General features: G+C 43.3%; 1 protein-coding gene across 2 annotated transcripts in view; it reads left to right on the top strand.

Moving 5' to 3' along the window:
• The window catches only part of LOC130267230 (core histone macro-H2A.1), a 140,286-nt gene extending 117,649 nt beyond the window's left edge, over positions 1–22,637 (top strand). For both annotated transcript variants that reach the window (XM_056516648.1, XM_056516647.1), the window contains exon 9: positions 21,754–22,637. In XM_056516648.1, coding sequence (XP_056372623.1) covers positions 21,754–21,919 — 166 coding nt within the window. In that variant the 3' untranslated portion in view covers positions 21,920–22,637. The remainder of the gene's footprint in view (positions 1–21,753) is intronic.
• Positions 22,638–24,762: the final 2,125 nt, after the last annotated feature.

Raw genomic sequence — 24,762 nt, 5'->3', positions numbered from 1 at the left:
CAGCAGAGCACTTTACATTCATATATGGGGTATGTTCTTACTCAGAAGAAATAGGGTTACAAATTTAGGGGGGATTTTGTCCTATTTACCCTAAAGGGTAACACCAGCATTTTAGTGATTTTTTTTTTATTTTTTTCATTTTCCCATCCAACCTTAATGAAAATTCGTCAAACACCTGTGGGGTGTTAAGGCTCACTATACCCCTTGTCACGTTCCCTGAGGGGTGTAGTTTCCAAAATGGGGTCACATGTGGGTATTTATTTTTTTGCGTTAATGTCAGAACCGCTGTAAAATCAGCCACCCCTGTGCAAATCACCAATTTAGGCCTGAAATGTACATAGTGCGCTCTCACTCCTGAGTCCTGTTGTGCGTCCGCAGAGCATTTTACTCCCCACATATGGGGTATTTCCGTACTCAGGAGAAATTGCATTACAAATTTTGGGGGTAATTTTTTCCTTTTACCTCTTGTGAAAATAAAAAGTATGGGGCAACACCAGCATGTTAGTGTAAAATGTTTTCTTTTTTTTACACTAACAGGCTGGTGTAGCCCCCAACTTTTCCTTTTCATAAGGGGTAAAAGGAGAAAGAGCCCCCCACAATTTGTAGTGCAATTTCTCCCGAGTACGGAAATACCCCATATGTGGCCCTAAACTGTTTCCTTGAAATACGACAGGGCTCCGAAATGAGAGAGCGCCATGCGCATTTGAGGACTAAATTAGGGATTGCATAGGGGTGGACATAGCGGTACTCTACACTAGTGATTGCCAAACTGGGTGCCTCCAGCTGTTGCAAAACTCCCAGCATGTCTGGACAGTGAGTGGCTGTCCAGAAATGCTGGGGGTTGTTGTTTTGCAACAGCTGGAGGCTCCGTTTTGGAAACACTGCCGTACAAGACGTTTTTAATTTTTATTCGGGGGGGGGGGGCAGTGTAAGGGGGTGTTTATGTAGTGTTTTACCCTTTATTATGTGTTAGTGTAGTGTAGTGTTTTTAGGGTATATTCGCACTGGCTGGTTACGGTGAGTTTCCCGCTAGGAGTTTGCGCTGCGGCGAAAAATTTGCCGCAGCCCAAACTTGAAGCAGGAAATTTACTGTAAACCTGCCTGTGTGTACATTCACATGGGGGGGGGGGGGGGGCAAACCTCCTGCTGTTTCAAAACTAAAACCTTTGCAACAGCTGGAGGCACACTGGTTGGAAAACCTTCAGTTAGGTTCTGTTACCTAACTCAGTATTTTCCAAACAGTGTGCCTCCAGCTGTTGCAAAACTACAACTCCCAGCATGTACTGATCACCGAAGGGCATGCTGGGAGATGTATTTATGCAACAGCTGGAGGTACGCAACTACAACTCCTAGCATGCCGAGACAGCTGTTTGCTGTCTGAGAATGCTGGGATTTGCAGTTTTGCAACATATGTAGGGCACAGTGATCTCCAATCTGTGGACCTCCAGATGTTGCAAACCTACAAATCCCAGCATGCCTAGACCGCAAACAGCTATGTGGGCATGCTAGTAGTTTTGCAAGATCTGGAGGAATATAGTTTAGAGACCACTGTATAGTGGTCTCAAACTGTAGCCCTCCAGCTGTTGCAAAACTACATATTCCAGCATGCCCAAACAGCTGTCTGGGCATGCTGGGAGTTGTAATTTTGCAACATCTGGAGGGCTAGAGAGTCTCAGACTGTAGCCCTCCAGATCAACTTACCGGCTTCCGTAGGATCCAGGGAGCCGTCCTCTTCTGCGCGACATGCCGCCCGCTGATCACCGTCGCCCGCTGCCTCCGGACGGGTAACTGGACTTTGGCATTCGGTCCCCTTCGTTTCCCCGTTCTGCCCCACCTATTGTGGGTGGACAGCACGGGGAAAACGAAAGTTAACCCCCCCCCGATCTGCTATTGGTCGTCGCTTTTGACGACCAATAGCAGGGATAGGAGGGGTGGCACCCCTGCCACCTCACTCCTATCCCTTCAGAGGTATCGTAGGTGTCTTAGACAACCGCGATCCCCCTTATATTGCGGGTCACCATAGACCCGTATGACCCGGAATAGGCGCAAATCGCAAGTGTGAATTCATGGGGGGGGGGGGGTCTGATGACCCCCCTGGGCATTTGCGCAGGGTACCTGCTGATAGATATCAACAGTCACCCTGGTCCGGTCCCAGCTCGGGGGGACCGAAATTCCCTCGGGCGTATCGATACGCCCTGGGTCCTTAAGTACCAGGACGTCAAGGCGTATCCATACGCCCTAGGTCCTTAAGTGGTTAAACCGCACGGTCAATGGCGTACGCACAAAAAAATTCCAACGTCCACAATAGTGTATTTTTGGTCACTTTTTATATCATGAAAAAAGAATTAAAAGTGATCAAAAAGTCCCATCAATACATAAATGGTACTGCTAAAAACTTTAGATCATGGCGCAAAAAAATGAGCCCTCATACCACCCCGTATGTGGAAAAATAAAAAAGTTATAGGGGTCAGAATATAACAATTTTAAATGTATACATTTTTCTGCATGTAGTTATGATTTTTTTCCAGAGTTACGACAAAATCAAACCTATATACAGTGGGGATCAAAAGTTTGGGCACCCCAGGTAAAAATTTGTATAAATGCGCATAAAGAAGCCAAGGAAAGATGGAAAAATCTCCAAAAGGCATCAAATTACAGATTAGATATTCTTATAATATGTCAACAAAAGTTAGATTTTATTTCCATCATTTACACTTTCAAAATAACAGAAAACAAAAAAATGACGTCTGCAAAAGTTTGGGCACCCTGCAGAGTTTATAGCATGCACTGCCCCCTTTGCAAAGCTGAAACCTGCCAGTGTCATGGATTGTTCTCAATCATCATCTGGGAAGACCAGATGATGTCAATCTCAAAGGTTTTAAATGCCCAGACTCATCTGACCTTGCCCCAACAATCAGCACCATGGGTTCTTCTAAGCAGTTGTCTAGAAATCTGAAACTGAAAAAACTTTTGTTGACATATTATTAGAATGTCTAATCTGTAATTTGATGCCTTTTGGAGATTTTTCCATCTTTCCTTGGCTTCTTTATGCACATTAATTCAAATCTCTTTATACAATGGTGTCAAAATATATGTATCAAATACAATAAAATACTTTAAAATTCCCCAAATCTACCAACTTGAAGAGGCTGATACATTACTAGAATGGAAAGAACCAAATGCTCTTCAAACCAATGTGCAGCCAGAAACAACGGATAGGTATCATACTCGTGAGGGGTATGTGGCTGGTTGTACTGTGAAGCCGCTCAATACATATCATGGCACCAGCAGAGATGGGAGACGGCTGGTAGATAGAGCCTATTTCATATGGGACCCAAAAGCAAAGGAAGCCACAGTAAGTGCTATGTGAAAGTAAATAAATAGATGTTTAAAAGTAATTACATTTAGAGTAGTATTATATTAGTTTCATATCTGTTAGTAGAAACACCCACCATTTAAGAGCCCGTGTTGTGAAGTCCCGCACTTGGCATAAAGGGGAGAAACCCTAGTAACCCGGATTAAATTAGGATGGTAATTAAAAATAACTGGTAAAAAATGCATTCCTCTATTTAACAGACCAATTCTGTAACTTCATTTAAGCCCAATGGTTGTAAAGAATCCGGGATAGGAGGTCGAGATAAGAGGACAGGATAGGAGGTCAGGATATGACAACAATATATTAGGACGGGATATGAAGTCAAAAGCTTCCTCCTTTGTTGATTTTGCTCCTCAACAAGGATTAGGAAGGAAAAACCGGGCAACCTCCCTGCATGCCATGTCCCATCTCACAAAGACACACCCACCTTTCAAACAACACCCCTTTTTTCTCGGTCGCTCTTCATTGGGACACACCTTACAGATGGGTATATGCTCTTGCCACTAGGAGGCGCTGACACTAGGGAAAAAAAAGTCGGCTCCTCCCTGGCAGGATATACCCGCCCACCTGCAGTGAGGAAATCAGTTTTAGCTAGTGTCAGCAAGGAGGCAAGACACAGGTTTGGGAGTTCCAAACCGCTAGTTTCAGCCGGGAGCTTTATACTTATACTTTCATGGTGTTCAGCCAGCGGGAGTTTGGGGGACCATGGCGGACCATGGCGGCAGGTATTTCCTCCCTTCTTCTTCCCCTTATTCACGCACGAGCCGGGAGGTCAGGCAGTTCCTCCTCTTCGGCTTGCGCGCTGCTGGGGGGCCATGTCTACGGTGTCTAGCTACGCCCTTCCTCCCTGCTCCGTTAGCGTAGTTCTTTTACTGCTGAGCCATTGGCTCGGTGGGAGCTCGTTATAATTCAGATGTCCCCTACCTCGGAGCTTGCGACGGGGGATTCCTGTCTGCCTGCACGTTAGTTATTATGCACTATGCAGGACGCCCTGAGCCATTCCAGCTACAAAAAAAAAAAGTATTTCTTGGTCACTCATGCTATTTGGGGTGGTTTGGCACCCTCTTGTTGCCAATAATTGTACTCTAATTTCTATTGCAGCCTGGCAAGCATACCTGTTCTTTGACTGCTGCCTTATTTGTTTCAGTCCCCCTTCCATGTGACCTACTATTCACAAGCGACATAAGCCGCTTAAGGTTTCCCTCTGGCATTTCTGATACTGCACTATGGCTCATGGTCGGGGAGCATATGTTATCCGCCGTGGGGGGTTGTTGCCGGGGCTTCACTTTCCCTTGAAAACTACCGGGGTATATTTTCAAGCAAACTGTTCTCTCCTACCACTGCCCGCCATACAAGTGAAGCTCTCCTGGCAGACGCTCCGGTTTCCTTTGAGATTCCTCATTTGTCAGGTCTGCCGGCCTCCCATCCTGGGGTGTCCTTAGCATGTTATGCTTTATGATTCCCTTCCCCACAGGCTGCCGTATCCGCGGCTATTGCTCCGGATCCCCACATCCAGTGCAAGGTGTCCATGGGAATATTCCGGCAGGGATTGGATCCGATATTATTATCGCTTCACTCATTTCGCAGCTGCCATGTCCGCGGCTCATCCTTTACTCATTTCGCAGCTGCCATGTCCGCGGCCGGCACTCCGGTAGCCCACTAGGTGAAAGGTATCCGAAGGTTGACCCATTGTATGCTAAGGACCCATACCAGTAAACCAGATAGTGGTCTGCATGGTTTTTTCTCTGCCACCTGTCTCTCATCACACAGCTGAGGTATCTGTGGCTGGAGTTCCAGTACCTCTCTACTGTGCGAGGTGCTGACGGGATGACTCGTTGTCAACTCTGGACCCACTCCAGTAAACCAGACATTGGTCTGCATGGTTTCCTACACCTCCTGTCACACATCACACAACTGGTGTATCTGCGGTTTGAGTTCCGGTACCTCACTACTGTGCAAGGTTCCGATGGCTTGTCACGTTGTCTACACTGGACCCATACCAGTAAGCCAGACTGTGGTCTGCATGGTTTCCTACACTGCCTATCACACATCACACAGCGGATGTATCTGCGGCTGGAGTTCCGGTATCCCACTACTGTGTGGGGTGCCCGACGAAATGGCTTTTTGTCGACTCTGAATCCATACCGGGCTCCTCTATCTCCCAGGGGACGGGGTTTCTAGGCCTCCCCGTCCACCCACCGGTGACAAAGGGGCTCAGTTATTGCATATCTGACTGTTCCATTTTTACCAAGCACCTGGAGGTGTTCTTGTTCAGCCAGACTGTTGTCTGCACGGTTTCCGCCACCATCGGTCTCTGAACTCAGGGCTGCCGCGGACATAGCCAAGTTTTCAGTACCGCACGGCTGGGTGTGGAATCTGGAGGAGGGTCCCTACAGGTATATGGGATTGGACAGTCCTTCGTCTGTTGGGTCTTGTACACTACTAGGTCACTCGTTGGATAGGCCGCACTCTGATACCCCGCTTTCTGTGGGAGTTTGCATGGGGTGACCCTGTGCGCTCAGGTCTCCTATACCGGTCGGCCAGACGGTTGTACGCATGGCTTACGACTACATCGGGTCACTTGCCATACACCTTCCACACCATGGACGGTAGTTCAGGTAACCCACTGCCAAGTGGTAGTTTCGAATGTGTCACCCCATGCTGCCTCTTTGGCCTTCTCCGATGGATCACCTACTGGTTAGCAGGTTCCCAACTTTACTAGGTCCCTCTCTGCGTGCCTGCTACTCTATCTGTAGGCTGGTCTCTCACTTCACTGTGTGTTTCAGTATGCTGGACGCGGCATGGCCATGGTCCCTATGCCACATAACCAGACTGTCTCTGCTTGGTTTTCTAATCCGCCAGGTCACCTCCCCCATCTCTGCCGAGGCTGCGGCTGTAGTCCGGTGTCTCTCTTTCCAGGTGTAGTCCCGCAATGTGTGTATCTGTGGGTTCTTGGGACTTCTTCTACCGGTAGGTCAGACTGTGTCAGCATGTTTCCTGCTCCACATATATTCTTCATCTCCTATGTCTGCGTCTGCAACCTTGGTGTCTAGCACCTTTAGTAGATGGGGTGTGAGTTTTTTGCTGCAGGTCCCAGGGACTTTCTCAGCAACAGCGGCTTCACTCCGTTTTCCTTTTTTTTTTTAAGATTGCAATGTGGGTCTGCTTGAGGCATACCTCCCTGACTGCCGGTCCTTTGGATGCCTGCGGCTTCGATCGTGTCTGCAGTCTTGGTACCCCACTGCTGTTGTGTGGTACCCATGTCGTGTCCCTACATATGCTAAGGCCGCTCTGTAAGTGTTGAGCCCACCTTTCCTCCTTTTCAGTGGGACGGGCCTTGGGGCTTCCAGTGATTTTGTTTCCGCAGTTCTGCGGCAGTTGAGCACTTCTGTTCTGGCCATGGGCCTGCTGGGGCTTCACAGTCAGTTCAGCCCCTCCCTATGCCTCCAGGTTCTTTTCCGGGGTTTCGGCCCGGGGTAGCTCAGACACCTACTCGGTTGCCTTCGTCAATGTCTGGCATGGCACTCAACACGTCTTGTATTTTTTCCCAGCTCCAGTGTTAAGGGTTTCCATCCCTCTGGGGACACATGGTGGCTCCTCCAGACAGCGATGGGTTGTCGCTGGGCCTGGGGGCTACGTCAGCCCAGTACTTATCATGTGCCTGTGGAGCAGCATTTCCCTGCTCCTACAGTGCCTGGTGCACTTTGCCAGTCCCCTTTCTACAGGGGGTATAGGGATGAGGGTGCTTGGCATGAGTCAGTATCTAAGTTTTCTCTCCTCCACCCTTGTTTCCCTCAACTAGGGGGACTATTTTGTTGAGTTTTTTCTGCCACCAAGATGTTGCCATCTCGCTGTTCCCACCATATAGGTGGGGTATCTGACTGGGCTCTTGGTTTTTGCTGAGAGCAATCAACAGAGTTTTTTGCTTTCCAGGCTTCAGTGCTTACTGTCCACCATTGCAGCCTTGCTCTTTTTCTGTTTTATGGTCATCTGCTGCTGCTCTCGCAGCCTTGGCTCTCCTTTGGTGGGAGGAGTTTATGTCCTTTTGAATGGCCGGCATCAGCTGGTCTAGCCACTGTCTGTTGTTTCGGGTCCTACCATTGCTTTTTTCCTCCATCGGAGCAACCTCCCTGGAAGGGTGTGTTCTTCATTCCCTTTTGTTTGTGTCAGTTTGTACTGCACTGACTCCATAATCTTCTGGAGTAACCTTCCTATGCCCAGAGCCTGCAAGTCACAGCTGGGTTCTCATTTGTTTCCCCCTCCGTTTCCGTTCTGGCGGTATGTTTCTTTGGAGTTTCTGGTCCTCTAGGGTCCAACACCGGTTGGTCTCCTTGGCTTGGACTCTGTCCTAGGATGCTGTGGCATGCCTTCCTTTCAGACGGTTCTTTGGGCCTTGGTGATGTTAAGTTCCCGGGCATGTGTAGTTATCCAACCCAAAATCCTCCGCGATCCCATTAGGTGGGGCGGTCTTTCTGTATTGCACTCCTTCACTCATTTTTTGACGTGAACGTTTGTCATCCGTGGAGTTTTCGCAGACATCGGTTCAGGTGTGAGTCTTCCATTACGTGTCCGTCTTCCAGATGGCTCAGACATCTCCAGTTTCCAGGTCGGTCTCTCCACTATCCGGGATTTCCCCTTTTCAGGGCCTTCCACTCCCTTTTTCCTTTGCGGTCCAGGTCCTCCCAAGATAGAGGGTATTCAGGTCTTCTGGATTACACCAGTGCGGCTACTGTCGCCTTCCAGGTGCTCATGGTGGGCCCCTGGGCCAGGGTTTTTTGGGTCTGCAGCTGTTCTGTTCTTTGTTCTCTGCACCAGACCTCTCCAGAGCAGATTCAGTCTTTCTTTTTTTCCTGTAGTTTCTGGTCTCCACAATCCGGGTGTCGAGTCTACAAAGGACAGTCCCTTCTTTTGGCGTCCTAGTCCATCTCCATGGACCGGGGATCTTCCGGGAGCTCGATTTCTGGGCCTCGTTTGTCTCTGGCCTGGAGGCTCGTTCGCAGGCCTTGTGGTCTCAGGAGTTCTTTTTCTCTGGTGGTTGGTTTTTCCCTCCCTACGGGACTACTTTTGTACGTCCCATCTAGGGATCGACCGATTATCGGTATGGCCGATATTATCGGCCGATAATCACGATTTTGGGCATTATCGGTATCGGCAATTACCTTGCCGATAATCCGACAATGCCCGGCCCCCCGCACCGCTCCCACCGCACTGCGACTGTCCCTGCGCCCCCCCGACCCACCGCACCGCGTCGCACCCCCTACCGTAGTGCTGGGCGGTATACCGGTATGGATTTTTGCCGCCCATACCGCTATACCGGTCGGGCCCCTCCCCCACTCCCCGAGTCAATAAAAATTTTTTAACTTACCCGTAATGGGGGTGGTCCGGGCCATCCATCCTTCCTTCCTGTGGTGTCCGGCGGCATTCCGGGTGGAGGGTGAACCGGTCCGGGCTGTCCTTCTCCTGGGGTCATCTTCTCCACTCAGGCTCCGGCCTAGTACGCTGCATAGACGCCGCTACGCCGTGACGTCAGGATTTTTTTTTCCTGTTCTTGGGTTGTTTATCCGGAATTCCTTTCTAGGGTCCTTCGGACATTTCTTGTTGGTTTCTCCTACTGCTTTGTGACAAACCTGACTACCTCACTGCAGGTGGGAGGGTATATCCTGCGCAGGAGGAGACGACTTTTTTTCCTAGTGTCAGCGCCTCCTAGTGGCAATAGCATATACCCATCTGTAAGGTGTCCCCCAATGATGGCTACGAGAAAGAGATTTTACTGTAAGCACGGACGGGATATGAGAACAGGATTTGAGGTCGGGATATGGGGACGGAATATGAGGTTGGGATATAGGGACGGGATATGAGGACGGGATATGGGGTCGAGATATGAGAACAAAATATGAGGAAAGGATATGAGGTCGGGATATGAGGAGGGGATATGGGGTAAGGATTTAGGGACGGGATATGAGGACAAAAGCTTCCTCCTTTGTTGCTTTTCCTCCCCCACAAGGATAAGGTAGGAAAAACTGGGCACCGGGTACTCAGCTAGTATACAATAAAAAGTAAAATGTGGGATCCTTGTACATTGGTAAAGCTTCTTCAATTCTACATCATATAGCTATCAACCAGGATGTAATGCAATGATAAAGCTATTAGACACTAATCACTTATAAAACTGAATTATTTAGTCTGACACTATAGTTGTAGATGAGTACAATGTAATTTCCTATTTCTAGGTTCTAGTTCCGTTCTTACTATTGTCTGGCCTTCTATGATAAAAACATGCAATCTTATGCAAATCCCACTTCCACTCATAGAAAACTATGAACAGAAGAACAATGATGATTCTACTTCCTTTCTGCTACATACAATAAGTATATAGTATGGTTTAGGGAAGTTGATAGGAATATGTATTGACTTTGCAGAACCACACTGATTACTTAACAGAATGTAAGCCTAAAGTACACGTTGTAAGTAGATGTCATGAAGTAGAAAGTTGGCAAGAAAAGTGGGTTCTTTTACATATCATATAACTCTTACATTATAATGCCACTACAATGCAACACAATTTTCAATAAACCTTCCTTTGCCTACCATCTGAAGTTGCCCTTACACATAAAAACAAAGTCATCCAAACCTAGCGATTTCTACAGGCCAGGCTGGTTATCTTATGATGTCAGGGGAAAGAAGGATCAGGCATGTTGAATTTCAATGCCTGATCCCTGTTACGTGTAGCACCGCTGGCCTTGGGCGCACTCTCAGCCCTACTCCCTGCACGGACCACAATGCGCTTCGCACGATGCGATAGCGCTCGGTCTGCCGGTTCTCACCTTCCCCGCCATCTTCCTGCTTTCTCTGTCCTCCCTGGTGGCCTGGTCCCTGGTTCTCAGATTTAAAGGGCCAGTGCACCACTGATTGGTGTTTCCTCGGAAATAACCGTATTTAACCCCACACTTCCTCCTGTTCCCTGCCAGATCTTTGTGCCCTGTTGCCTTAGAGAAAGTGTTCCCTGAGTTATCTGCTATTCCATGTACCAGTTCTCTTGCTACTTTTCCTGACCAAAGTTCCTTGCCGCCAGCCCTGTCCTACCTGCCTGTCTCCGACTCTGAGTACGTCTCTTCCTTCTGTGCCTCGCATCACCTCGGCTGCCTTTGTGGATGAGTCGTGCCAGGGGTAGCAACCTGACTCCGCTCCCTGGTGCGGCTTGCACCATCATCCACACAGGTACAGCGGATCCACACCACCAGCCATTACAATCCCTTTAGACGCAAGAAAAAAAGCAAGCCACCACTAGATTTCTCTAGTAGCTGCTTATTCCCATCTCCTCACTGAGAATGCATGCACATTCTGTTGAACCAAGCATGCATGTGTAGAATACTAGGCTGTGTGCTGACACAATGATTTTCCAACATCTATTGAAGGTGTATGGGGCCAGCTTTAGAGTCTAGATTAAATTGTACACTGTGTTATATTTCACATACAATTCAAACTATTAGTCAGTTTTAGATTAAATTCTCCTGTTAATCTTTAATTTAATGCAAAATAGTGTGACATCTGGTTTATCGGGCCACATGAGAAATGTTCCTTTTGTAGTATTGGGAACTTAGTCTACCACACAGTTAAATTGGTTATCTAGTTAGTAATACAAGTACAGTAAAACATAATAGAGGAGGGAGGGTCCCTTATTCCAGACCTTTTATACCAAACCGAGAATGGAAGACTTAAATCCCCTTTTACAGAAACTGTTGTATAGCACCCTAGAACCTTATAAGTCTTTAAAGGTATTATCTGGAAATAAAAAATAAAAAGACATAGCTAATTTCTTTCAAAAACTGTGCCACGCCTGTGGTATTACAACTCTGCTCCATTTACTTCAATGGATCTGAACTGCAGTACCACATACAAACTGAGTGTCTCTGTTTCTGGAAGAAAGTGGCTATGTTTTTTTCTAATCCTGGATTAGCACTTCAGTCAGAATGCAGGTGCCCAGTTGTTGTAGAATACAGAGTATCAAAGGAGTTGGCTGTCAGTTGAATAAAAGTTTCTGCTTATTTTCCAGAAATAAAACCAATCCATTTTTGGTCCATTTGTTGTGCTTAGTGTTGCAGCTCATTATCATTGAAATGTATCGGTCTGAGCTGCAAAATCAGCAACATAGTCAATGCAGACCATGAAGAAGAGTGGCCCACATCCTACTTACTCTAACAAACAGGCTGAGGCAAATACAATCCCTAGATCTCCTAGGTCTTCTGACACAGAATTTTACTAGCTGAAGATGTTTGTAAACATCTACAGAGGCACGCAGGAAAATGGAGACTACAGGTTGTTGGAAGGTGAGAAAGGTTCACTTCCCCTAAAAAGTTGACATTATATAACAAAATATAATGAAATGTACACAATACAGATATATGGGTTATGATTGGAGGTTCTATATAGTATACCATCATCCACAAGCCAAGACATTTTTAAGTATCATAATGGTTTTTGGGTTGCAATAGTTCTAATAGGCAACATAACTCATATTTTTATTTCACTCCTAGAGTCGTAGAACTGCCCTATTATATAAAACACCAAACTCGAAGGCCATAGCCCAGGGTGAAAGACACCACTCAATTCTCCTATCCTTAAAATATAACTTTTATTCTTATCATATAAAATCTGCATCCCAGAAAAGGAAAAAAAAAGAAAATTAAAACTTATACCAAGACAGAGCGACTGAGTAGTGCACAGGTAACACACAGGGTACACTCCCTGGGTACACCCCCCCCATTACTGCAGTAAACCACTTACATACGAACTGTCTTAGTATACTGTCTCAGTATATTGTTAAAAATCCTTTTGAGGATGACGTGACAATAATATTTCAACATTATACTGAGACAGTTCGTATGTAAGCGGTTTACTGCAGTACCACATACATAAGTAACAGGGAGTGTACCCTGTGGTTACTTGTGCACTACTCAGTCGCTCTGTCCTGGTATACGGTAAGTTTTAATTTTATTTTTTTGTTTTCTGGGATACAAATTTTATGGGATAAGAATAAAAGCTATATTTTAGGGGTAGGGGAATTGAGGGGTGTTTTTCACCCCGGGCTACAGCCTTGGGGTTTTATCCATTTTGGGTTATTGTCTATGAGTTTCTAACTGCCCTATTACAGACAATGTTGATCGCGATACATTTCTAAAAATTAGCTTATTTTAAAAAGAACTGAAAGTCAAAGTGCATTATAAAAACACTATACAGTACTTTTAGTGGTGCAGCTGCTGAACTGAAAACATCTGTGGGGCAGACACGACTTCTGAAAGCAACAGAAACAGCTTAATTCCTCTTTATAACAGCAGAATAGGATTATGCTTTGGGCAGAAGGATCAAATAAATCATGTTTTACTTCAAGGAGAAAAAAAAGAGTTATGTTCACATAGCTGAAATGAAACACAACTTTGGCGCTGTATTTTTATATGTATGGTGTTGGTACAAATCCCACATTTGTACTTTAAAAACCTTCTTTTTACAATTTTATCCATCATCAATAACCCATCTGTCACATTCTATAATTTTCTTCATGATAACTATAATGATGGTATCATTTTCCATTTTGAATAGTAAAACTAGAATATAAATGATTTTGTTGAAGAAAAATTGAATGTACCAAAAATGGAACTTTAAGTGCAGTTACAACTAGGCTTTTACTCCAGAGGTCCAGAAAGGTCACATTACCGCAATGTACAATTTTTTCCGGTTAAGCAAGGGTACCTATTACAGAACCCCATGGTCCCTACTGTAGGTTAGTGGGTTGCCTGTAATATCTGTCATGCGATGGTTCTTTCGTATCTTAAGTGAAATTTTTTGCTCCTATGACATAATAGAAAAATACATAAGAAAGAAAAAAACGGATCAGTCCGATCACGGAAAATTGGAACATCTGAAGGAGTGCAGACCTCTGAAGCTTGATAAAAGGGTACTTTATTAAAGGTGCAACGCAAATACAGAAAGCGTTTCCAGCCTGTACCGGGCTCTTCTTCAGGTGGTAATAAAAACATTTTTTTTATTACTGTATGAAGAAGAGCCCGGTACGGGCTGGAAACGCTTTCTGTATTTGCGTTGCACCTTTAATAAAGTACCCTTTTATCAAGCCTCATAGGTCTGCGCTCCTTCAGATGTTCCAATTTTCCGTGATCGGACTGATCCGTTTTTTTCTTTCTTATTGATGCACTGGACTCCACCACTGAGAGTCTAGAGGAACCTGGATGCTGCGACCTTCCAACTACATTTCAAAGCTACTGCAGGTGTTATGCTCTGAGCATAACACACTAAGGTAAGGGTAGACCCTGCTGGCCCGAGAATTTATCTGTCTATATACCATCATACCTTAGTTTACCTGAACGAGGTGCGCACCGTTCTCTTTTTCTATACCCAATAGAAAAATACAGGGATACATATAGTGGAGAATATTTTTTTATCAATTCATCATTTTCCATTGTTATAACATGGAACAGAGAGCAAATGAAAACACATAATTATAAATGTGCAAATGAAAACACATCATTATAAATGTGAATAGAAAATTCATCAAACTAGGAGGAGGGCAAAAGTCCAGTGGGCAAAAGCAGAGGTGTCGACGGGCTCAAGGTGAGTTGCAGTATCCCACAGTCATAGGCGTCTTGTGCCTGAGGAAGCCAAAGCTGTGCTCTCGATCGATTTACAGGTGGAACAGAAGAGAGAAGGAAAGCAGTAAAAAAGAAATGAATCAAGATAACAGAAAAAAGGCAGGTAAAGGGGGGAGCAGTGGAGAAAGGGCCTAGGAAAGCGTGCAGGTATTTTTATATTGCAATCAAGGCAATAGACAAATCACCAGGCCCAGATGGCATTCACCCCCCCATGTTCTAAAGGAATTAAGTAATGTAATAGACAGACCCCTATTTTTAATATTCAAGGACTGGCGCATAGCAAATGTGGTGCCAATATTCAAAAGGTGACCCCAGGAATTCTAGACCTGTTAGTTTAACCTTCGTTGTATGTAAATTGTTTCAGGGTTTTCTGAGAGATGCTATTTTGGAGTATCTTGATAAAAATAAATGTATGACATATCAGCATGGGTTTATGAGGGATCGGTCCTGTCAAACTAACCTGATCAGCTTTTATGAGGAGGTGAGCTCTAGACTGGACCAGGGACAATCGCTGGAAGTTGTATATCTGGAATTTTCCAAAGCAATTGATACGTTGCCACATAAAAGGTTGGTGCATAAAATGAGAAGGATTGGGCTGGGGGAGAATGTGTGTAAGTGGGTAAGTAACTGGCTCTGTGATAGGAAACAGGGTGGTTATTAATGGTACTTATTCTGATCGGGTGACTGTTACTAGTGGGGTACCACAGGGGTCAGTCTTGGGTCCTGTTCTATTTAATATATTCATTAATGACCTTGTAGAGGGGTTGAATAGTAAAGTAGCAATCTTTTGCATGGGATTATGTATTAAATGGGAGAACACTTGGGACGACTGACATGGAAAAGGACTCAGGAGTCTTAGTTAACAGTAAATTTAGCTGTAGTGACCAGTGTCATGCAGCTGCTGCCAATAGGGGCATAGATACCCACGACAAGGAAATAATTCTACCGCTGTACAAATCACTAGTCAGACCACACATGGAATACTGTGTACAGTACTCGGCACCAGTGTACAAGAAAGATGTAGTGAAGTTGGAGAGGGTTCAAAGATGGGCAACCAGGGTAATACGGGGAATAGGAGGACTACAGTACCCAGAAAGATTATCAGAATTAGGGTTATTTAGTTTAGAAAAAAGAAGGCTTAGGGGAGACCTAATAACTATGTATAAATATATCAGGGGACAGTACAGAGATCTCTCCCATGATCTATTTATACTCAGGACTGTATCTATAACAAGGGGGCATCATCTACGTTTAGAGGAAAGAAGGTTTCTACACCAGCACTGAAAGAACAGTGAGACTATGGAACTCTCTCCCGGAGGAGGGGGTCATGGTGAACTCTGTAAAAGAGTTCAAAAGGGGCCTGGATGCATTTTGGAGACTAATAACATTACAGGTAATAGATACTAGATTTATAGGGACAGAACGTTTATCCAGGAATTTATTCTGACTGCCATATATGTAGTCGGGAAGGAATTTTTACCTCGATTATGAGGATTTTTTGCCTTCCTCTGGATCAACTCAGTAGGGACTCATTAGGGTTATAGGTTGAACTTGATGGACTCTGGTCTTTTTTCAACCTTATGAACTATTTTACTATGTTACATGTCTGAAGAAAGCAAGAATGAGAGTGGTCTTCCCAGCTTGTAAGTTCCTCAAGCCATTGAGAGATGGAAGAAGGGAGTGGCTAATACAGGAAAAGATTTGAGCCAGAGGGGCCATATAAGAATGACATTAATTACTTAACAGGGCTTTCCCATATGACAACTAGTTATTTATCCACAAGATAACTGATAAGCATCTGATCAGTTGGGGTCCAATCTCTGGGCCCCATATCAATAATAAGAAGAGTGGTCCCAAGAGTAAGCATCAAGTACTGTTCCATCTTTGAACCACCATTGCCTAGCTACATAACTAAGAGGAGGAGAGTAGAGAGGACTTTTCTAAACAGAATTGTTGAGCACAGGTAGTTTTCAGTATATAGAGTAATATAGACAAAATACGGGTATCTATTCCCCAGTTTTGATAACTTCCAGTCACTAAGATATTAGAAAATTGAGGAAAGTGAATAATTCACTTCCCTCAATTTTCTAAAAACCACAGGTAGTTTTCAGTAACATGGGACAAGCACAAACCAGACCCAAAAAGGGGGAATTCATCATCCCCTGTGCCAGTGTAGAGTTGCAGAACTGAACAAAATGTTTGCGCAACCAATCTTTTGCACACATTTAGTTTGCGCAACAGTTTTTTTTACTGGGCTTGCACAAACAATTTGCACAATTTTGCTACTCTACACTGGAAAAGGGAATGATGACTTCCCCCTTAGAGTGTGTGTGTCCTTTCATTGTAAATACTGTATCTCTTTTTTGTATTATATTTGCTCAATATAGCACCTGAAACTGTTGTCTCCAGTTGCCCTTCTCCATGATACATTCTTCACTCAATGAGTTTTTACCACATAACCATCTTCTGTATACCATGACTAGAGATAACCTTTAGGTACTGTACTTTTCAGGATAAGATGAAAAACACAGTGCATTATAGGTTTGTGATCTAAACTATGACTCCTTTGCAGTAGAAACATAAAGTTTTTGAATGTCTAAATGTAAAATGTAAAGGTGCCTATACACTTTAGATCAGGGGTCTCAAACTCAAATTATCTGGGGCCACTGGAGGTAGCAGCTGGGTGAGGCTGGGCCGCATGCGCCCCTTACATATAATGCGCCCATCATCATCCGCCAGCAACACCCCCCACCAGCAGTGGCACCCCCATCATCCACCAACAACTCCCCCATTCCCCCTACCCCGTGTGTTAATAGCATGAGCTGACGGATGATGGGGGTGCTACTTCTGGGGGTTCCCCACATTAGGTAGGCAGCAGGTTCCCCACATTAGGTAGGCAGCAGGTTCCCCACATTATGTAGGCAGCAAGTTCCCCACATTAGGCAGGTAGCAAGTTCCCCACATTAGGCAGGTAGCAAGTTCCCCACATTAGGCAGGTAGCAAGTTCCCCACATTAGGTAGGCAGCAGGTTTCCCACATTATGTAGGCAGCAAGTTCCCCACATTAGGCAGGTAGCAAGCTCCCCACATTAGGCAGGCAGCAGGTTCCCCACATTAGGTAGTAGCAGTTTCCCCACATTAAGTAGTAGCAGGTTCCCCACATTAGGTAGAAGCAGGTTCCCCACATTAGGTAGTAGCAGGTTCCCCACATTAGGTAGTAGCAGTTTCGCCACATTAAGTAGTAGCAGGTTCCCCACATTAGGTAGAAGCAGGTTCCCCACATTAGGTAGCAGCAGGTTCCCCACATTAGGTAGTAGCAGGTTCCCCACATTAGGTAGAAGCAGCAGGTTCCCCACATTAGGTAGGCAGCAGGCTCCCAACATTAAGTAGTAGCAGGTTCCCCACATTAGGTAGAAGCAGAAGGTTCCCCACATTAGGTAGAAGCAGCAGGTTCCCCACATTAGGTAGTAGCAGGTTCCCCACATTAGGTAGCAGCAGGTTCTCCACATTAGGTAGCATTGTCGTTTCCCCCCCGACTCACACACACAGACACCCACCCACACATGCACACACAGACAGACACACATAGACAGACAGACACACACACATAAACACACTTACCTGTCACACTTACCTTACTTCTCCTCTCCGGCGGCGGGCTGACGAGTGACGTCACTGACGTCCTCCTGTGCGGGTCTGCGGAGGGACGTCACATGTGCGACATTCCTCATCAGACTCGGGCCGGCCGGCCCTCTGGAGACGTGTAGGAGGGCATGGTAAGTGAAGCCTTCCGGCATTTACAGCTGCTTGCCCGTAGCAGGGCTAAATGTCTCAAGAAGATACCTGCCCAGCGCCGTGAACTGCATGTCCCGAGCGTTGGGCAATACATATTACACATACCTGGTGCGGGCCACAAACTTTCGTTCCGCCTACCGCAAATGGCCTGCCGGCCGGGAGTTTGAAACCCCCTGCCTTAGATTAAATTTGATGAAAGTGGATGAGTTTATTTAAGATGATTGTGCTTAAAATTAAATAATAAGCAATCCTTTTAACTAATCCTTTTAACCAACCAATGACAGACTGTGAGACCGTTCGCAAACAATTGCTAATTCATTTGTGCTTTTTAATTTTTTCCTCCTCACCATAATGTTTTCAGTTTTCAGGCTATATGTGGACTTGTTTTTTGCGCCACTAAATACATTTTGTAATAAGATCACTCATTTTACCACAAAATCTACAGAGACACTGTAGGTCCATTCAATTACAATTCCCAATTTATATAGGTTTTATTTTAGTTTACCTTATTTAAAAAATGTAAAGTTTGAGTAGGAAAATGTGTATGTTTAAAATTGTCCCCTTCTGACCCCTATAAGACTTTTTTATTCCGTATATGAAGATGTATGTGGGCTAATTTTTTGCTCCAAGATCTGTAGTTTTTATCAGTGCTATCTTTGCTTGGATGGGACTTTTTGATCACTTTTTATAGATTTTTTTTTCTCTTATATGAAGTAAAAAAAAATCAACAATTCTGGACTTTGGTATTTTTTTTCATATTTACAAAATTATAATGCAATTTCTTTACTATATTTTAATTGTTCAGACATTTCCGCATGTGGTAATACTGCATATGTTTATGTATACATTATTTTATTTGGTAAATGGGAAAAGGGGAGTAAAACTTTTATTAAGGAAAGGGCTTATTTAAATTTTTTCCACAATTTTTTTTGTCCCCATAGAGGACTTTCACCTGCAATCCTTTGTTTTCAAACACTGAAGAGTACTGTGCTACAGCACAGCATTGATCAGTGTTATTGGTGCTTCACTTGTACTGGCTGCTGACACTGCCTGCAAATTTGGAGCACCGTTCTGACGGGACAGAGCTAGATAACAGACCGCCTCCCGTCCTCTCAGCTGATCGGGACCCCGTGATTTTTCCTCCCGTAGTCCTGATAATCACCCTGAGCTAACTGGCAACTGGATTCTGGTACTTTTAGCATCTAAAGGGATAATGTTGGACATCATCCTAAGCACACCAGCCTCAACTCTTCATGTATCCCTGGTGTCTGGCCAACAAGTACCTATCACAGGACTGTTATTGGGGCAGTGATTTTGTATCCTCTGGCAGTCCAGAGTGAAAACTTAGAGTTAAGGTAAAGGTAAGACAGCAGATCCACACCTATTGGGGAGTTACTCTAAGAATGTAATAAAAATGGGAAATATATGATGGTATTTGAGGGAGACGTGGTAGCCCTCTCGTGGACCGGGGCCGGAGTGTTGGGGTGGTGGCTGCGCCCTTACGTAGCGATTCAAGTGAGTACCCGAGTTCTGATGTTTCTCCTCTCTTCTCTTCCAACTCCCCTTACTTTTCCCCTTGTCGTCTTCCCCAGCTCTTTCCCTTTACCCCTTTACTTTATTTTATTTCCATTTTATTTTATTATATCACTGATTTTTTATCTCTTCCTAAACACATAAGGATATAGAGACATGTCTATCGACAGTTTAACTACTTGTTTGTCCTGGTACAACTTGTTAGTATCCATGGCATTGTATATTGTCTCCAGATGACATTCCTTTCCTGTTTATACTTTGTACCGAATGTTCATTGCCTTATCTTTTTCATGCTGTTTTCCCTATTGACTCCACTGATGGAGATTCTTATTGAGTACTTTAACAATGCTCTTTGCTACTGTTTGTATACTGCTCAATTAATAAAACTCTTCTGAATATAAAAAAAAAAAAAAAATGGGAAATATAAACTAAGGACTTATACTTCTCCTTCCTACTTGATTCACTTCTGACTTTGGCTCAAAAACTGCAGTGGCAGCTTTCCAAAAAACGCCAGAAAAAATAACCTGTATGTAAGCCTAGCCAAAAGATTTTTTGTCGTTTGCCTGTGTCATTGATCATGTATGGCTAGTCTGAACAACTTTAATGGCCTATATGGACTAAAATTTGTACGCTATCATTTATCAGATAATTGTTTGTTTTAGGGTTGTTCAACCATTAACCTACTTATGTAAAATGCGTATGGCCATCTTAAAGAGGTACTCCGGTGGATATATATATATATTTTTTTTTAAATCAACTGGTGCCAGAAATTTAACCCCTTAAGGACCAAGCCCATTTTCACCTTAAGGACCAAGCCAATTTTATTTTTGCGTTTTCGTTTTTTCCTCCTCGCCTTCTAAAATCCATAACTCCTTTATATTTCCATCTACAGACCCATATAAGGGCTTGTTTTTTGCGTGACCAATTGTACTTTGTAATGAAGCCTCTCATTTTACCATAAAATGTACGGCGAAACCCCCAAAACATTTTTTAGGGAGGAAATTTTAATGAAAACCACAATTTTGCACATTTTGGAGGGTTTTGTTTTCACACTATAAACTTTACGGTAAAAATGACATGTGTTCTTTATTCTGTGGGTCAATACAATAAAAATGATACCCATGGCTAGATACTTTTATATTTTTGTACCGCTTAAAAAAAATTTGCCCTATTTTGACCACCTATAACTTTTTTATTTTTCCATATATAGGGCGGTATGGGGGCTAATTTTTTGCGCAGTCATCTGTTCTTTTTATCGATACCACATTTGCGTCTATAAAACTTTTAGATAATTTTTTATCTTTTTTTTTTTATAAAATGTGACAAAAAAAGCTGCATGTTTGGAATTTGCGTGCAATTTGCACGGAAATGGCTGAAAAACCCTTCACTTCTTTCTCCCCCATGTCCGCGCGCAATTCTGCGCAAATTGTGCGCGAATTGCGGGCGAATTTCCCGCAAAAATAAAATTCTTTTTTCCGCCCGTAAATTTTTCGGCGTGAATTACTCTTCATTTACTCTGTGTGAACGCACCCTTATCGGTGATCTTCTGCTCTGGTCTGCTCCATCTCAGACCAGAGCAGAAGACCCCAGGAGACGGCCGGAGCCAGGTGAGGGGACCTCCGGCCGCCATGCTGGATAATCGGATCGCCGCGGCAGCGCTGCAGGCGATCCGATCATCCATTCAAAGTACCGCACTGTCCCAGATGCCGTGATCTGTATTGATCACGGCATCTGAGGGGTTAGTGGCGGACATCCGCGCTATCGCGGGTGTCGGCCATTACCGGCGGGTCCCGGCAGCCGGAACCTGCCGTGTATGACGCGAGCACCGTTCTGATACATTTACGTTAAGGGGTTAATCAGATTTGTAATTTACTTCTATTTAAAAATCTAAATCCTTCCAGTACTTATGAGCTGCTTTATGCTACAGAGGAAATAATTTTCTTTTTGAATTTCTTTTCTGTCTGATCACAGTGCTCTCTGCTGACCAGACCAAAGTGCTCTCTGCTCTCTGGTCAGGAACTGTCCAGAGCAGGATAGGTTTGCTATCGGGATGTGCTCCTGCTCTGAACAGTTCCTGACAGGGACAGAGGTGTCAGCAGAGAGCACTTTGATCACACAGAAAATAAATTAAAAAAGAAAAGAACTTCCTCTGGAGCATACAGCAGCTGATAAGTACTAGAAGGATTAAGATTTTTTAATAGAAGTCATGTACAAATCTGTTTAACTTTCTGGCACCAGTTGACTTTAAAAATAAAAAGTTTTACTCTGGTGTACCCCTCTCATGTGCTTTCATTTTTTATTGTTTTTTTTTTATTTTTATACTTTTGTAGTGATCCTGTTCAACTTCTTTACACTGATATTTTTACCCTCTACCCATTTTGCTTTTCAGAAATGGCTTCCCAAAGCAGACCGCCGCACAGCTTATCCTGAAAGCAATTTCCAACTACTTTGTGTCTACAATGTCCTCTTCAATCAAGACTGTTTATTTTGTGCTTTTTGACAGTGAAAGCATAGGCATATACGTGCAGGAAATGGCAAAGCTAGATACCAACTAAGCCTTTGAATCCAGCAAACCCTTTCTGCCCAACTCCTTTCTGTACTAAAAATACAACATTTAGCCCTTTTTGTAAGACTGCACCACGGTTTGAAAAATCAGGCTCATTTGGGAAAGCAAGGATTCTACTTGACCTTTCAAAATTGTTTTCCTTTGGCACTCATAGCTGGCATTACATTTTTTGATGCTCTATATCTGAGGTGATATGATTAATTTAAAATATTTTTATAGTTTTATTTTACTGAGGTATGAAATTATTCAGATTGTAGTCGGGAGTATATTGTATTTTGTATGTGGGGCGATACATAAGCACTATTTTGTAAATGTGTTGTGGTGCTTTTATTGTTTAGTATGTGGTGTTTGATTTTTCCCCTTTGTAAAGAGATACAGTATATGTTTAAACACAAAGTTGTCTTTCTACTTCTTTTATGGTAGCCCGATCGAATCAGCCTTCTACGTAACCTCAAATGAATAAAGCAATGTCCGTAATTCCACACTATTAGCTCATTAGGGATATTTTACAAGCACAAGTAAACTAAATGTAGGAAGTAAGAGCACTGTTTTAGGACCTAGCAGTTAATAAAGCCATCTGTTATTGAAAAAAAGAAAAAAAAAGTAATAAAACAGATGGGTGAACTAAGAAGGGCATTACCATGGAAAAATAGATATGTTGTGCATTAAAAAAATATGGATTTGCTAAATAAATGTAATTTTCTTTCCTCTTCTCTGATTTTTTTTTTAAATGAAATTCTACTGTAAAAAATGTTATCACCACACTGATAATGGCCTTGCACAATATGTGTTATATTTTTTAGTGTTTTATTTCAGTTGATCATCAGGGTTGTAATATGGATGCCTGAAGTTGTGGCCATGCATTGAGTTTTCATTTTTAAGATCCCAACATGCTTAAATGGAACCTGTTGCATGAATATAAATGCAGTCCAATCTGCAGGCAATAGAACAGATTGATGTATAGATATGTGAGAAAAGTTCCATGCTAATTTCCCCCTTATTTGTTTACAGTTTTCCTCAGTTCTGGCCTAAGTAGTTATGTGGGCAGACCTCAGTGATTGACAGCTGTGTATAATTGTGCATATAGAGAGAGCTGTCAGAGTAGGATCATTCAATTGACTACGTAGCCCAGAATAAGCAGAGATTTACAAGAATAAATAAACAACACATGACCCTGGAACTTTTCATACTGCTCAGCTTTTCCTGTTCTATGACCTGATGCTGGCAGATTGGGCTTCATTTTTTTGAGACAGGTTCCCTTTAAACAGGTTAATGAAACAAAATAACATTAATGCTTATGTGAATGCAAGAAATTCTAGTTTTGCATGTTGATCTGGTCTGATCAGTGCTGATCAGTGCTTTGGAGCACACACCAATCCGCAATTGCGGATTAGCAATTGTAAAATCAAAGAATTTTATAAAACAGTCAAAAGTACATAAGAATTGTCTACAACTTTAAATCTGCAATAGTGCATTTTACAGCTTTAAATCTACAGCGGGTCCTGCGAGTTTAAACGCACCCTTTAGTAAGACTGATTTATGCTTTACCTTACTTTGAATCAATGTAGGTAAAGTTTTGAAGTTGCCTATGCTTCTCCGATTCATCCGCATCAATGCCTTGCCCTTGGTTTGACTTGATGGACTTAATGTCTTTTTTCAACCGTACTAGCTACACATGTATACAGTAAGGCGCATGTAAATGCAACTTTAATAAACCAAACACATACAAAATTTTCTCTGTAGGAAAAGCCAGCATGCTATCAATGATATTATTCCAGATAGAGTACTGCATAGTTCTTTTTTTTTTTTACTTTTTTTTCTTTTTAGACTGCACAGGATATGAGTAAGTGTTTATATAGAAGATACACAAGTGTTGACAAACAGTAAATTTTTATCTAATTAACCCCTTAAGGACTGAGCCCTTTTTCACCTTAAGGACTCGGCCATTTTTTGCACTGTCACTTTAAACATTAATAACTCTGGAATGCTTTTAGTTATCATTCTGATTCCGAGATTGTTTTTTCGTGACATATTCTACTTTAACTTAGTGGTAAAATTTTGTGGTAACTTGCATCCTTTCTTGGTGAAAAATCCCAAAATTTGATGAAAAATTTGAAAATTTTGCATTTTTCTAACTTTGAAGCTCTCTGCTTGTAAGGAAAATGGATATTCAAAATAATTTTTTTTTAATTCACATATACAATATGTCTACTTTATATTTGCATCATAAAATTGATGAGTTTTTACTTTTGGAAGACATCAGAGGGCTTCAAAGTTCCGCAGCAATTTTCCAATTTTTCACAAAATTTTGAAACTCGCTTTTTTTCAGGGACCAGTTCAGGTTTGAAGTGGATTTGAAGGGTCTTCATATTAGAAATACCCCACAAATGACCCCATTATAAAAACTGCACCCCCCAAAGTATTCAAAATGACATTCAGTAAGCGTTTTAACCCTTTAGGTGTTTCACAGGAATAGCAGCAAAGTGAAGGAGAAAATACACAATCTTCATTTTTTACACTCGCTTGTTCTTGTAGACCCAATTTTTTAATTTTTGCAAGGGGTAAAAAGGAGAAAATTTTTACTTGTATTTGAAACCCAATTTCTCTTGAGTAAGGACATACCTCATATTTCTATGTTAATTGTTCAGCGGGCGCAGTAGAGGGCTCAGAAGGGAAGGCGCGTCAAATGGTTTTTGGGGGGCATGTCACCTTTAGGAAGCCCCTATGGTGCCAGAACTGCAAAAAACCCCACATGGCATACCATTTTGGAAACTAGACCCCTCGGGGAACGTAACAAGGGGTAATGTGAACCTTAATACCCCACAGGTGATT

The sequence above is a fragment of the Hyla sarda genome, chromosome 4 (assembly GCF_029499605.1).
Source record: "Hyla sarda isolate aHylSar1 chromosome 4, aHylSar1.hap1, whole genome shotgun sequence".
Taxonomy (NCBI): domain Eukaryota; kingdom Metazoa; phylum Chordata; class Amphibia; order Anura; family Hylidae; genus Hyla; species Hyla sarda.
The sequence above is the reverse complement of the archived record's forward strand: the minus strand, read 5'-3'. Positions and strand labels throughout refer to the sequence as shown.